At 44.9% G+C, this 16755-nt stretch overlaps 1 protein-coding gene across 1 annotated transcript in view; it reads left to right on the forward strand.

Moving 5' to 3' along the window:
• Positions 1–13439, forward strand: part of CSNK2A1 (casein kinase 2 alpha 1) — a 37660-nt gene extending 24221 nt beyond the window's left edge. Inside the window, 12 exon segments of the mRNA XM_040435333.1 lie at positions 2150–2261; positions 6797–6898; positions 6990–7040; positions 7132–7191; positions 7297–7380; positions 7472–7555; positions 7557–7583; positions 8149–8250; positions 8714–8814; positions 8943–9091; positions 9170–9295; positions 12709–13439. Coding sequence (XP_040291267.1) covers positions 2150–2261; positions 6797–6898; positions 6990–7040; positions 7132–7191; positions 7297–7380; positions 7472–7555; positions 7557–7583; positions 8149–8250; positions 8714–8814; positions 8943–9091; positions 9170–9295; positions 12709–12824 — 1114 coding nt within the window. The 3' untranslated portion in view covers positions 12825–13439.
• The last annotated feature ends 3316 nt before the right edge of the window (positions 13440–16755 follow it).

Genomic DNA, 16755 nt, shown 5'->3' on the forward strand with positions numbered 1-16755 from the left:
CCCTAATAGAGCTCTTGTAGGGTTAATAGGACTTCACACTCTCCCTGCTGCCCTGTGCTTTCTAGGGCTTCAGTAGCGTCCTGGCTGCCATGGTAACCGGCACCTGAGGGGTTAATTGCGGCGGATAACAGCGTGCAGTCATAGAGGCTGGGTATGTGATATGGCCGTCACCCGCAGCCTATGATTGTATTTAGGCATAAACTATATTCATTGGTGGTCAGCGGTAGCCGCACACAGTAGGGGGGAGGGACTCCCTCCTTCTCCACTGTGCCGGCTCAGGATAACATGGTGCGCGCCAAGAGCGGCGTGGGCCATTTTCTTTTAGTGATACTAGGCTGTGCAACAGGTCAGCCTAGTATCGGTAAATGGCAAATCCCGGTATCTAATCGATCCAGGTACAAAAGTATCGATTGGGTATCTATAATTTGATACCCGGTGCAACCCTACATGAAATCCTCTGTATTCGAAAGTATAGGCAAATGTGAGGTAATCTATCCAGAAGCTAAAGCTTGGCTGAAACTGGGTCATGCAACAGGACAATGACCCCGAGCACATTTACAACAGAAGGCTGAAAAAGAATCAAGGTGTTGCAATGGTCCAGTCAAAGTCCAGACCTCAACCCAATTGAAATGCTGTGGAAGAACCTTGAGAGCTGTGCGTAAATAAATGCTCTCAAACCCCAATGAACTGAAGCCATGTTAAAGAAGATTGGTTGAAAATTCCTCCAGAATGATGTGATAAGGTCATACAGAAAACGATTAATTCAAGTTATTGCTGCTGAATGTGGTTCTAAAAGCAATTGATTCACATGGTTTTTCCACTTTTGTTGTCTTTTTTTTTTTTTTTTTCCAAGGCTTTAATGCTGATGACCTATCCCAATCTAATCGGTGGGAGCCCTGCCAATCTGGTGTTTGAGGAAGTACCGCGGCTTTCTCAGTGCTTGCCAAACACAGCAGCGTACACTGTGCCTAGGCCACGTGACTGATGAACGTGTTGTCACTGGCCTAGAAAAGCTGAGAGCCACTGCAAGCACTGCTGCCTTCTCAAACAGTTGATCGACGGGTGTCCAGGTTGTGGGACCCCCACTGATCAGACACTGATGAACTATCCTCAGAAAACCCCTTTAATCTTATGGATTAATCTGCTGTTGATAATCTAAGGCTACTTTTTACACCTCCCTTGTGAATTCTGCCGGAATTTACTGGATGCAGCACTGCCGGATATGGGTGGAATGTCCGCCGGCCCCATTAAGTATAATGGAATGGACGCCGTCCAGCAGACAAGCGGACAGCTGACCGGACACAAGCCGCTGCATGCTGCTGGAACAGCCATATTGGAATTTCACTAGCCTTACATAATTTGAAGACCTTCTAAGGACCAGGTGTTTTTTTTTTTTTTGTTTTTATGTCCTAATACTTAAAACTATAGGTTTACAAGAGCATGCATGTTTTTTTTCATGATTATAGAAGAGGGAATGATGGCTATTATGGGTAGTGAATTTATAAGAAATCCAACCTAAAGTAAAATACCACTGCTGAAGTGTCTTCTAGCTGTTTCTTGCGATACCTAATGAGGAAGCTGCTCTGTGCCAGTGAATTGGCTTTTATTTTTTATTTTTTTCTCCTGCGCTTACAATATTTTTTTCCCCTTGTTCCTGCCTCCTCCCAAGGGACGAGGGTCAAGCACAGGTGGTAAAATCTGTCCTGATCTTAAGCAGAGTTCAGAGTCCTCTTTCTGATAATGCTGAGGCTGTGTCCCTCCCTGAAGCAGGTTTCCCTGCCTGCGGTAAAGGTCCATGTCTGGCTCATTGATAAGGCTACATGCACACGAACGTATTTTGTTTGTTTCCGTTCCGTTTTTTTGGCGGCTAGGATGCGTACCCATTCATTTCATTGGGTCCGCAAAAAATGTGGACAGCACACTGTGTGCTGTCCGCATCAGTATGTCCGTTCCGTAGCCCCGCAAAAAAAATATAGAACATGTCCTATTCTTGTCCGTTTTGTTACAATGGATTCACACAAAAATTACCTTTTTTCTTTTTTTTTTCTTTTTTTTGTGGACCGCAAAACGTATACAGTTGTGTGCATGTAGCCTAAATGTGTGATTTATGTCAGCAAGCTTCTAAATGTGAAATGCTTCCCTGCTACAGGAACCAGGATGACTACCAGTTGGTGAGGAAACTTGGTCGGGGCAAGTACAGTGAAGTCTTCGAAGCCATTAATATCACCAATAATGAAAAAGTCGTTGTGAAAATTCTGAAGGTGGGTTGTTCCTGCTTGTAGCCTCTAAATGCGTTTTTTTTTTTTTTTTTTTTTTGTTCCATTTCCCAAACATTACGGGGGCAGCCATCTTGCTTGAGCTGTTCATAGCAGCATTTAGAAAGCAATGAAGGACTTCTGTCAGCAGAAACATGGGCGTTAAACTGGCTGACATTAGCGATGTGCTAATGGCAGCTGAACATAACTACCTTAAACTCCTCTCACTACGTGCCCCTGTTATTGAGAAAAAATAATTTATTATATGTAAATGAGCCTCTAGGAGCAGGGGTGGCATTACTTCTAGAGCAGGGGCGGGCAATTATTTTTTCGATGGGGCCACATGAGAAACTGAAAATATTTTGGAGGGCCGGGCCAAAAGGCTAAACTCAATACTGCATAAAATCACCGCGTCCTGGCACAGGCGGGCGTGATGACATCATCATGCCTGCCTGCGCTGGGATTTCACTACCAAATAGACCTCAGGCCTGTAGCCTATGACAAGTCTTGTCGCCATCTGCAAATTTTAAGGCGCATTGGCGACCATTTTGGTCGCCATCTGGAGCGCTGTATTGCATCAGTGACATGAACACTCTCCACATAGAATGTTATATTACATCAGTGACATCACCGCTCTCCACATATAAGTGATATTTTACATCAGTGACATCACCGCTCTCCACATATAATGTTATATTACATCAGTGACATCACCGCTGTCCACATATAGGCGATATATTACATCAGTGACATCACCGCTCTCCACATATATGTGATGAGCGGTGATGTCACTGATGTAATGTATTACTTACCGGTATATGTGGACAGCAGTGATGTCACTGATGTAATATATTACTTATGTGTGGAGAGTGGTGATGTCACTGATGTAATATATCACTTATAAGTAATATATTACATCTGTGACATCACCGCTCTCCACATATAAGAGGCATATTACATCAGTGACGTCATCCCTTGGCGCTGGGGTGCGCAGCCAGGGCCGGCCTTAGGTGTTCAGGCGCCCTGTGTGAGCTAACCTTGTGGTAGTGTTACCTGCAGTCCTATGTAAAACCACAGATAACACTAGTGTAGATCATGTGGAAGTGTTACCTTCGTCCTTAGTGTGCCTCCCTGTGTCTATCGCACAGACTCCATGCTGGCGCTGCCTCCTCTTCCATCTTCTTCCCCGCACAGAACGTTCTGAAGCAGCTGCGTCAAGACATAGGAACACTGTGGGCAAGGTGATACACACAGGGAGAGACATACACACAGGGACGGGGACACACACAAAGGGACAGACACACTCACACACACACAAAGGGACGGACACACACAAAGGGACAGACACACACGGACGGACACACACAGGGACGGGGACACACACACAAAGGGACAAACACACACACACAGGGATGGACACACACACACACACACACACAAAGGGACAAACACACACACACACAGGGATAGACACACACACACAGGGACGGACACACACACACACACACACAAAGGGACAGACACACACACACTGGGACGGACACACACACACACACACACAAAGGGACAGACACACACACACAGGGACGGACACACACCACTGGCACACTCAACATCAGCAGCAAGTCCAACCCTTAATGACCCCCACAACCCCGGGGGGGGGGGGGGGGGGTGATGTAGTAGCAGGCAGGAAAGCACACACTGTCCCCCTGTCCTATATGAGCCCCCCCCCACCCCCACCAAATACCTGTAAGTTCTGTTAGTTGCTTGGCTTTGGCTTGTGGCTGCTGGCTGGGGCTCCGCCTCCTTCCTCTTTCTGCCTGTGCGGCAGCTGCAGCACAGCTCCAGCAGCCACTGGTCTGCTCTGTTAAAGAGACAGGCAGGCCAGGCAGCAGAGCGGAGCGCAGAGCGGCCGCGGGCCCCGCCCCCTCCTCACTCCGGACAGTGACTCCGTGCTGTTACAGGGCCGGCGGCGGCAACAAAATATAGGGGGCCCACGTAAAATCCAAGTAAAAGGCTGCTTGGGCCCCCCAGGAGCAACTGGGCCCGGGGCAGCTGCCCCTTTTGCCCTGCGGTAAAGACGGCCCTGATTACCCCCAAAACCCCCCCTCCACCAATGCCGGGGGCCGGATTAAAAGGTCCGCCGGGCCGTATACGGCCCGCGGGCCGTAGTTTGCCCAGGTCTGTTCTAGAGGCTCCCTTCTCTAGCTACACCCTGCTGGACTTGATTGACAGGGCCAGACAGTGTTCACGTCATCCTGCCTGGCCCTGAGTTTGGATGAAATCTTCAGGCGTTTAGTATGCGGCGCAGGCGTAGTGAAGAAAGGATGCTCACCAGCTGTGAACTTCCTTACTGCCCCTGCGCTGCATACGTCACAGTACACCTTCTCCTCTTCAGTGATACCGGTATCGCTCTTCTCCCGGGTGTACTGTGGCGTATGCAGCGCAGTAAGGACGTCCGCAGCTGGTTGATCATCCTTTCTTCACTAGCCTGCGCCGCATACTAAACATCTGAAGATTTCAGGCAGGATGACGTGAACACTCCCTGGCCCTGTCTGCTCTTAGAAGCTATTTGCATAAAATAAAGCATTCTTTTTTCTCTATAAACGGGGGCAAGGTAGTGAGATGGGACCAAGATAATGTTCAACTGACATTTGCACATCACTGTCAGCCAGTCAATGCCCCTGTTTCTGCTGACAGAAGCCCTTCAAAAAAATAGCTTTATGGCAGCCCTCATTGTCTTCTATGGGAGAGTTTTTCTCAGCATGCTCTGTGCAGAGATCATTGCACAAGGAAAGAATAGATTAAGATTTGACAATCATCTATTGTAAATGGTGGATCCTGTCTTGGCTTGTAATGATATCACCTCTGTGTATAGATGAGCAGGGGACTGCGGTAAGGTGATCTGTACAGACTAAGGCCTCTTTCACACTTGCGTTGTCCGGATCCGGCGTGTACTCCACTTGCTGGAATTACACCCCGGATCCGGAAAAACGCAAGCGAACTGAAAGCATTTGAAGACGGATCCGTCTTCAAAATGCTTTCAGTGTTACTATGGCAAGCCAGGACGGCTATTAAAGTCCTGGTTGCATAGTAGGAGCGGGGGAGCAGTATACTTACCGTCCGTGCGGCTCCCGGGGCCGCTCCAGAATGACGTCAGAGCGCCCCAATGCGCATGGATGACGTGCCATGTGATCACGTGATCCATGTGCTTGCGGCGCCCTGACGTCAACTCTGGAGCGCCCCGGGAGCCGCACGGACGGTAAGTATGCTGCTCCCCCGCTCCCCACTACACTTTTCCATGGCTGCCAGGACTTTAGCGTCCGGCAGCCATGGTAACCATTCAGAAAAAGCTAAACGTCGGATGCGGGCAATGCACCGAAACGACGTTAGCTTAAGTCCGGATCAATGCCTTTCAATGGGCCATTATTCCGGATCTGGCCTTGCGGCAAGTCTTCAGGATTTTGGCCGGAGCAAAAAGCGCAGCATGCTGCGGTATTTTCTCCGGCCAAAAAACGTTCCGTTCCGGAACTGAAGACATCCTGATGCATCCTGACGGATTTCTCTCCATTCAGAATGCATTAGGATAAAACTGATCAGGATTCTTCCGGCATAGAGCCCCGACGACGGAACTCTATGCCGGAAGACATAGAACGCAGGTGTAAAAGAGCCCTAAGAAGTGGCGCCTATTAGGCTTAGTGACAAGTGCGAAAACTGCAGGATTTATGGTTTGTTTAAATGTAGATATTGACATGGAAATTAAAAGAAACATCAAATATTCTTTACAAATGTTTAAATCATGTTTTTATGTTTTACAGGTAATTTCTTGATGACTCATTCCCTTTTAAATTTCAACATGCCTTTCACCTGGCAGAGTGGTCTGTGATTCCCAGTTTTTGCAGAGCTGCAACATACAGCATTGTCTGTCTACCTGGAGTCCATTTATTGTTAGACTACGTTCACACTTGCGGCAGAGTGATCCGGCGGGCAGTTCCGCCGCTGGAACTGCCTGCCGGATCCAGCAAAACATGCCAACTGATGGCATTTTTCAGACTGATCAGGATCCTGATCAGTCTGAAAAATGCATTGAAAAGCCGGATCCGTCTTCCGGTGTCATCTGGAAAAACGGATCAGGCATTTTATTTTTTTTCACTGATCCGGCATTCAGGCAAGTCTTCAGTTTTTTGGGCCGGAGATAAAAGCGTAGCATGCTGCGGTTTTATCTTTTGCCTTATCAGTCAAAAAGACTGAACTGAAGACATCCTGAACGGATTGCTCTCCATTCAGAATGCATGGGGATAAAACTGATCAGTTCTTTTCCGATATAGAGCCCCTAGGACTGAACTCTATGCCGGAAAAGAAAAACGCAAGTGTGAAAGTACCCTTAGAAAAGTAGGGAATGCTCCCATCTCCAGGCCATGAGGACAGAGTAGGCCGCATAATGCAATTGGCTTGTTTACACTGATGAGCTATAACTGTTCCTGTAATGAAAAGTGTGCTGCTTTCCCCTTACACCTCCCATCTTCACCTCTTATTTATAGCCTGTGAAGAAGAAGAAAATTAAGCGTGAAATCAAGATTCTGGAGAACTTGAGAGGCGGCCCCAACATCATCACACTGGCTGACATAGTGAAAGATCCCGTGGTGAGCTGCCTTCCGTTAGATCCAGTCTTATGTCACAAATTATCCAATGCTGGGCCTGCTCCCCTATAATCGGATTTCTTTTCTCTTACAGTCCAGAACGCCGGCACTGGTATTTGAACATGTCAATAATACAGATTTTAAGGTGAGCACCAAGAGAGCTTTTGCTGCCGGCCACATCTTCGGTTTTTCCATGTTCTTATAGTAATCAATGTTTTTCTCCTTGCTCTCCACAGCAGTTATATCAGACTTTAACAGATTATGACATTAGGTTCTACATGTATGAAATATTAAAGGTATGCCGTGGCTCACTCTTCTGCTGCCCAATCTTGCTCCTGTATATTACTGTTGGGTGTGGTAAAAAAAAACAAAAAACTATAGGTGCATTATTCTTTCTGTAGGCGCTGGACTATTGCCATAGTATGGGTATAATGCACAGAGACGTCAAGCCGCATAATGTTATGATTGACCATGAGCACAGAAAGGTAGGTGCGCGGAGATCGGTGTATTGCCATCAAATCTAACCTTGCATTGGAGAAGTTCTTGGCAGCATAATTAAATTTCATCTCTTCTCAGCTACGACTAATAGATTGGGGCCTCGCAGAGTTCTATCATCCGGGCCAGGAATACAATGTGAGAGTCGCCTCCAGATATTTCAAGGGGGCCTGAGCTGCTTGTTGATTATCAGGTATACTTGCCGCTTATTATATTGTGGTAGCTGTCAGCTGGTATCGGTCTTCCAACACCTCCCAGGCTGTCAGCTAAGCTGCTGCTTTTGTAATTTCTTAAAGGGAACCTGTAACGTTGCACGTGTGCATCTGAGCTGCAGACGGCAGATTGTAGAACAGGAAGAGATGAGCGGTTTGATCATTTATTTTTATTTATTTATTTATTTGGGAACGGATTCAATATAATCTGTTCATTCATTTAATTCCTGCCCATTCTGGGCTTTGAAGTCCAGCAGGCGCTCCTATCAATGACAGCCTTCTCTGTATGCCTGTGTATATAGGGATAGCTATGAATCGCTGTTAGGACTGTCGCCTTGAAATCAGAGCCCAGAATGGGCAGGAATTATAGTGAATGACAGAAGTACAGAATCTTAAACAATATATTAATCTGCTCAGCTCCTCCTGCTCTGTAACACACTGCGGCAGTTAACTTGGCACTCTCATGGTGGCAGGTTCCCTTTAAGGGATGTGTGGTTGCAGTAGAGCACCGTTCCAATATTTAGTTTGCTTTTTTGTGTTTCGCAGATGTATGACTACAGTCTAGACATGTGGAGCTTGGGCTGTATGCTGGCCAGCATGATCTTTAGAAAGGAGCCCTTTTTTCCATGCCATGATAACTATGATCAGGTGAGTTACTGGACGTATCTTCGTTTTGTGGATTTAACTTTAGAACATCCCGGGGAGGAGGGAAACATTAAAAAATGTTTAAATAAAAACTACTTGGTTAAAAAAAAACAACTCCATGTTTCATGAAAAGTAGATTTTGCACCTAGGTAGAGCATGCTCTCAATCTGTTAAATGTATTTCTTATGTTGTGCAGTGTTAATGGTGTAATCACTATTCTAGTTACATATTGTACCAGATCCATGCACATTACCGTATTAAGGATTAATAACGCGTCCACTGTACATTTGTGTGGCATTACTGTAAAGGACCTCTGTGCACAAGTGAAATGTCTTGTGCAGGTTTTTTGCTTTACATATTTGAGGGGTTAACCTTGCTGCAGCAAGCTTCATATAGAAGCTATTTGACCGTTTTCTTAACTCCTGGCTTGAACGTCAAGTGTAAAAGTTGTCCTTCTCCCTCTCAGTTGGTGAGGATAGCCAAAGTACTGGGAACAGAAGATCTGTACGACTACATTGATAAATACAATATTGAACTGGATCCACGCTTCAATGATATCCTGGGCAGGTGAGAAGTTTTTCTGTTAGACCTCTTAGCTGCTTCTGCTCTTCATCAAGCCATATATCACTGCAATAAATGTAAGTTTTCATAAAGACCTGTACAGGTGTCCTTATATCTCTTGTGTACTCAATTAGACATTCCCGTAAGCGATGGGAACGCTTTGTGCACAGTGAGAATCAGCACTTGGTCAGTCCAGAAGCTTTGGATTTCCTGGATAAGCTGCTGCGGTATGACCACCAGACACGACTGACCGCTCGTGAAGCCATGGACCACCCTTACTTCTGTGAGTTTTGAATGTTCTGCCATCTTTTGCATTTTCTCTTCTTGTTGCCCGTTTTTTTCATATGTCTTTGTTTCGCAGACCCTATTGTGAAGGACCAGTCTCGATTGGGCTCCTCAAACATGCCCAGCGGCAGCACCCCAGTCAGTAGCGCCAGTATGATGTCAGGTCAGTCCCAGCCCAAGTCCAGTAACCGTGATAAGTCAGGTCAGTCATTGGATAATGTTCTAGGACTCCCTCTGGTGGTGGCTTTTTGTGCAGGATTTGTGTGTAAATTTGGGCTTGGTAAAACATCATGATTTATTTCTTGGGTGTTACTTATGTTAATCGAATGCCCCACACATCAACGGTGCATCCTACACTGCTTTAAATGGCCACAAACCTGCAAGACTCTCCAAAAATCGTAGCTGGCTTTGGCTTGATTGACAGACCTCTCCCTTTATGCAAACCCCCATGCTTAGCTTAAAATTGATTTAGAATACCATAGTTTTTTAATGTAGGAACCTGTTCGTATCTGTTTCCTTTTAAGATTCATGCCAAACACTAAATAGAGCAAGTTTGCTTGTATAAGGTAGTCGCCATCATTGCATTCACTAGAGCCAGAATCTGTGCTGTGTAATAGTTTGCTGGTATTCAAAATGAACAGTTGCACAACTTGCATGAGATTGCACCTGGGACCCTTGTGAGTCTGCTGCTATCCTTGGGACCTGTAATATTAAGAGTCTGTGTAAACTGTACAGACATCCAAACGCATACATATTTTATAATACGTCTTAAGGTTTTTGGCCCTTTACTTTGCAGTATTTTTAATTGGAAATTTTCCTTTAAATCTAAAATCATTTATGCACCACTTTGTTCTCACTGGATGCTGATTTAATCCACTTAATTTGACCCTCATCCTGAAATCACGAGATTTTTTTTAAATTTATTTTAAACTGTTTAAGGGTACTTTCACACTTGCGGCAGAGGATTCCGGCAAGCAGTTCCGTCGCCTGAACTGGCTGCCGGATCCGGCAAACGGATGGCATTTGTCACAGATGAAGATCCATCTGACAAATGCATTGAAATACCGGATCTGTGTCTCCGGTGTCATCAGAAAAAACGGATCCGGTATTAATTTTGTCTTGCATTTTTAAAGGTCTGCGCAGACCGGAAAGTCGGATCCTTTTTTCCGGAACACTTAATGCTAATACACTTCATGCTAATACACCTCATGCTAATACACTTCAATGTAAATTAATGCCGGTTCCGGCATTCCGGCAAGTGTTCAGTATTTTTGGCCGGAGAGAGAACTGCAGCATGCTGTGGTATTTTCTCTGTCCAAAAAACGTAAGAGGGACTGAACTGATGCATCCTGAACGGATTGCTTTCCATTCAAAATGCATTAGGACAAAGCTGATCCGGTTTTTTTCTAGTATTGAGCCCCTGTGACGGAACTCAATACCAGAAAACAAAAACGCTAGTGAGAAAGTACCCTAAGACTAGACTTTTTATATTAAGGGCTGATTCACACGACTGCATTTGGTCCAGAAAACATGGCCCATCGGTTTGCTGCATCTCCGGACTGACCAACCGTTTCTCGACTGACTTCATCATAGCGATTTATGATGGTTCCTTTCTGGCTGCAGGTCTGTCGTACTGTGCTCCACCACGTGAGTACAGTACCACAGAGCTGCCATCAGAGAGGAAATATGTATCACTATGATGTCAGTACGGAATATCTGGATGACACATGAGCTGTGTTTACTGGACTGAGCACGGTTGTGTGAATCAGCCCTAAAGCATAGCTCCAAACAGAGGTCGCACTACTTTTTTTTAGATTTATTTTTCTGGAAGAGTAAAAATACTCATCTTACCATTTTTGAGCAATACTTTTAAGACAATGAGGAATACGAAAGTTGCAGTAATTAAAATAAATAATATGTAAGCCTACATAATAGTAAGGGCTTGTTCACATCTGCGTTGGAGGCTCCATTCAGGGCCTCTGTCGCAGATTCTGTCAAAAAGACTGGACTAAAAAAGCCTTGCATGCAGGACTTTTTGTCTGGTAAAAAGACAGGATCCCGAATGGAAACTGAACGGACTCCATTATAGTCAATGGAGTCTTTTCAGCTCCGCTCCTGTCAGTTATGTTCAGTCTGGTACTTCTGCTGTTTTCGTCGTTCTGCTCATCTAACAGAGCAACAGAAATTGCGGTGGTGTGAATGTGCCCTAAATAACATATCTCCACTCCCGTCAGCTTCTCCCAACATACAGTCCCATGTAAATAGCATCGCTCCCCTCCTTTCAGGACAAGTTTAATAAGCCCCTGGGAGGGGTCTGGAGTGAAGGTACACCAAGCTAGTGATAAAGTACAGTACAGTCCAGTATAGGTCATCTTTCCTGTACTTAATCACTTGGCTATAATAGCCTGCTGTGCATTCACTCTGGATCCCTCCCAGGGGGAGTAAGTACACTTTTATTGTGTCCCTATGACATATCAAAAGTTTCAAAAACAAAAGCCCACCAAGAGGCTGCTTACCCCACCGGGTGCCACCCTCTGAAGATCTCGTGCCGCTGCACGAGCCTGCCTCCCGCAGCTTGAGCTGTGTGACGAATGGCCCAGCCGCCTACCCAAACCGACCAATAACAAAGCTCTTTGCTGTATGGCGCTTTGTCATTGAATACTTCATGCACCCGCAGCATCACTGCGCTGCCTGTGCCGTTCTCAGCACGCCCCTGAGCTTATAAATGGCATGGAAAAGTTCAACACGCGTATTGATACGCTTCAGACTTTATTTATTTCTTTATTCTGTTTAGTAAAATGGCCTGAACAGGCATCTGATGATTGTACAGGCGTTGTTGTGGTCTCTGGCTCCAAAGATGAGCTTTACAGAAGACATTTTCTGGATGGTGCTCTACCTCGTTGACGCTTAGGCCCCCTGCACACTATCAGGATTGCGTGCGGATTTTCCGCGCGGAAAATCCGCACCGTAGGTCATGTCCATTGTATTCTATGAGAATTTGAAATTCTCAATGCACACGATGCAGATTTTTTCCGCGCGGATTTTGACCTGCGGTGCGGATTTTAAAATCCGCGACATGTCAATTAATTTTTTTTTTCCTGACCGGATTTTCTTCATTCACTTAGTGAAATCCGCATGCGGAAAATCCGCACCGAATCCGCACCAAATCCGCACGCAAATCCGTATGCAAATCCGCACCAATTAATGCGGATTGACCGCACAGATTTGCCTGCGAACACCTGCGGATTTCAGTGCGGATTCTCCGCACATGAATCCTGAACGTGTGCATGTACCCTTACACGCTCATACAGAGATTGCGTGTACTCAACTTATGGTTTACACTATATTTATAGTGTTTTACCTACATTATATATAAATGTGATTAATACATGAGTGTGAACTATTCGAATCTGTGTGCAATCTCCTTGTAGGTTAAGGCAAGCATGGAATCGATTTAACGGGGTCCTATGCAATTACCCACTAGTGTATGGTGTTCTTGAAATGTATGTACAAAGGAGACAAGCCCTTTTAATGAGACGGGATTAGGCAGGGACATGTAAATTTGGGACGTTGTAGTATTGTCAATTCATGACATCTTTATTGCTTTCCTTTCAGGGATTTCCACGGTGCCAACTCCCTCAGCTTTGGGTTCTCTAGCTGGATCACCCGTCATCTCTGCAACGAATACCCTTGGGACGCCCGTAGCAGCCACTGCCGGAGCCCCACAGTAGGGAAGCCTTTGTCCTGGCGCCTGGTCAGGAGAGGGCAGCAGATCTGGGAAGGAGACCCTGATCCTTGACCTTTGGTCCTGACTTCAACACCCTCCAGATGTGGAGGGTAGGGCTGCCCAAAAGAGCAAGAGAGCCCCCTGGACGCGCCGTGTCTGAGCAGTTGCTTGTGGATTTATAGTAGTTCTGTCATTATATATATATATAAAAAAAATTATTATAGGCTGAATAATTTTTTTTTATTTTTTTTTATTTTTTTTTTTTTTACTTTTGTTATGGCTCCTGGTCCACAGGTTGCCCTTATGTCTCTGGGATGTGGCTCCTGGACTTGGCCCACCCTCTTACTTCCTCGGCTGTTTCCTGGATAGATTTTTTTTTTTTTTTTTTATATATATATATCTATTTTGTTCAATTCCCCCTTCATGACCCTTTTGTGTCCCCCACCTGCAGAGGGGAGAGGTGAGGGACCTCGAATCTCTACCTGTCCTGTTCCTGGGCTTTCCTGTTCCTGGGCTTTCCTGTGGTGCAGCTCCATGAGAGACAAATGCCAGTTATGTGGGTGAATGAGACTACCTGACTGGCCCCGCATGGCCCTTCTGTTTAAACTAGTAATAATGGCAAAAGAAAAGCCACAACCCTTTATCCCATGTTGCTTCATTGTCCCTGTAAGAGACTGAGATGAACCCCCCCCAAAGAAGAAAAAAATCTAATTTTGACCTCAAAGTTTTTCCAGATACCATTCCCTTTCCCATTCACAGCTGCAAAAAAAGAGGCAGGAGCCGGGCCGGTTTCAGGTGGATTATAAAGCCATTGAGTGGCACAGAATACCATATGCTCCGATTTTCAATAACTGTACCCTGTTAATGCATGCTTGGAAAGGAGATCCCACCCTGACTCCCCCACACTTTCCGGCTCGCCCTGCATTCTTTCCAAAGAAAAGCTGTTCCACAGAAATGGGAATGTTCCCTGGAGAGCCACGGGCACCAATATTTCTCCCATAGTCCTGGATATCGGTGTTCTCTTAACACCCGAGGGGAGCTTTCCCTCAGGTTGTCCGAACACTCCTCCCCGGCACCCCATTGACCTCACACCTTGCCTACTTTCCTAGCAAGGACTGTAGTGACCCACTTTCCATTAGCCCTCCCCACACACACCACCACCCTAATATGTCTGAGCGACACTCCCTCCCCTCAAAATTTACCTCATACCTTTCATCTACTGTGGGGACCTGTCTCTTCGGCCATCTTTTCCAGCTCTTTTTCCCCAGCAGGAATCTGACAGTTTAATTTGTCCCCCCTCCTTTGCACCCCCCCCTTTCCCCATGTCCAGCAGGAGATGTCCCAGTGACACAGATGATGCTTTTTCCTTCACATGTGACAGATCTAATGTTGGAACTATTTGGTGTAAATAAACATGGTTTTATTTATCAAGGTTAGATTCTGTCCGCTGTGTAAGCCACTTTCTTGGGTGTGGGGGGCCGAATTTTTTTTGTACTGTTAGGCCCCTATCACACAAGCGAGTTTTTCATGCGGGTGCGATGCGTGATGTGAATGCAAAGCACCCACACTGAATCCTGACACATTCATTTCAATGGGTCTGTGTACATAAGAGTTTTTTTTTTTTTCACCCATCAGTTCTGCGTTGTGTGAAAAACGCAGCATGTTCTATATTCGTTTATCATGCAACCCTGGCCTCAAAGAAGTGATGCAATGCGTTTTACATTGATTTTTGCTAAGAGATGTTTGTAAACAGTTTTTTTTTTTATCAAGCGCATGAAAAACGCATTGCACCTGCGTGAAAAAAAACTGAATGCAATCGCAGACAAAACTTACTGAACTTGCTTGCAAAATGGTGCGAGTTTTACTGAACGCATCCAGAGCCAATCCGCCACGCTCGTGTGAAAGAGGCCTAACCGTTTATTTCTGTTCTCCATCTTGTACGTTTGTTCACGTATCTGCTGATATGAGCACAGATCTGTGGTGTGGCATGGACAGCCTGTGCCTGCCCACGGTGAATCTTGCAGTTATATAAAGAGATGTTTTTAATATATGCCCGCTGCTTAAGGCTGTTATTCTGCTAGCACCAGACCCCCCCCCCCCCCCCCCCCCAAAAGCTGGTAAATGTATGAGAAGGAATCTCCCAAATGCTAATGCTGCCTAAGGCCACGTTTACCCCTGTGCTAGTTATTCCCGTTCTGCTCTGTTAGAGGAGCAGAACAAACAGAAGTGCCTGATTTGGCTCATGAGACTAGTCAACAAGAAACCTTTTGGAGGGCACACCAAAGTTGAAGGAAGACACGGGTGCTGTCCGCATGTATATGAACAAGAACCTAAATAGAAGTACATGCCAAAAATGGCTGCACACCAAAAATAAAACCATATATAGTTTTATTGGATCAAGCTTAAAACCCAAAAGTACATGGAGGACTCCAAACCATCTTTGGGAGTGTTTCCCCACACAGCATGCTACATATGACCCAGAAAGAGGTACTAAAGTGCCAATTAGAATACCTACATGACCAGGGTCAATAATATAGTGCTGACCGTAAGAGGAAATCAAAAAGGCATGATTATACACAATATGCTAATGAAAATAGAAACATGATAGGTAGAGATGAGCGGATTTCATATTGTGAAATTGGTTCCCGCTTCGCTTACTGGTAAAAGGTGAATTGCGTTATGGTCCGTGGTAACAGAATCCATAACTCAATTCTATGACGGAATGCCTTTTAGAGGCATTTCGTTATTCATTCCGTCATAATAAAAGTCTATGGGCTGCAAAACGGATCTGTTCCGTTATTCAGGAGAGGACTCCCCTGCATAACTGAAATGGGACGGTTCCGTTTTGCAGCCCATAGACTTCTATTATGACGGAATGAATAACGGAATGCCTCTAAAGGCATTCCGTTATGCATTCTGTCTTAGAATTGCGTTATGGTCTGTGGTAACGGAATCCATAACTCAATTCACCTTTTACCAGTAAACGAAGTGTGAATGAATTTCATAACCTGAAATTCGCTAATCTCTACTGACAAAGTAATCAAACATGACCTCAAATGTGCAAATATATAAAGGGCCAATGCAAATAGTGGTAGATAAAGTGCTAAAGAACATGCAACCTGAAAATGGTCAGAAGGCAAGAGAACCTCTTTGAAAGTACTGTGAGGCTGTATCCCCCACATATAGCCACGTGCAGCTTCATCTGGGGTCTTATTATGGTCAGCACTTTATCATTGATCTCGTCATTTAGTATTCTAGTTGGTACTTAACCACTTCCCATCTGGGCCCTTTGCCCCCTTCCTGACCAGGCCAAATTTTGCAAAATGGACATATCTCACTTTATGTGGTAATAACTTTGGAACGCCTTTATTTATCCAAGTCATTCAGAGATTGTTTTCTCGTGACACATTGTACTTCATGATAGTCATAAATTTGAGTCAAAATATTTCACCTTTATTTATGAAAAAATCCCAAATTTACCCAAAAATTTAAAAAAAATCGCAATTTTCTAAATTTCAATTTCTCTGCTTTTAAAACAGAAAGTGATACCTCATAAAATATTTATTATTTAACATTCCCCATATGTCTACTTTATGTTGGCATCATTTTGGAAATGTCATTTTATTTTTTTAGGACGTTAGAAGGCTTAGAAGTTTAGAAGCAATTCTTCAAATTTTTAAGAAAATTGCCAAAACCCACTTTTTAAGGACCAGTTCAGGTATGAAGTCACTTTGTGGGGCCTACATAGTGGATACCCCCATAAATGACCCCATTGTAGAAACTACACCCCTCAAGGTATTCAAAACCGATTTTACAAACTTTGTTAACCCTTTAGGCGTTCCACAAGAATTAAAGGAAAATGGAGATCAAATTTTTAAATTTCACTTTTTTGGCAGATTTTCCATTTTAATCAATTTTTTTCTCTAACACATCGA

This window comes from Bufo bufo, chromosome 6 (genome assembly GCF_905171765.1).
Source record: "Bufo bufo chromosome 6, aBufBuf1.1, whole genome shotgun sequence".
NCBI lineage: Eukaryota > Metazoa > Chordata > Amphibia > Anura > Bufonidae > Bufo > Bufo bufo.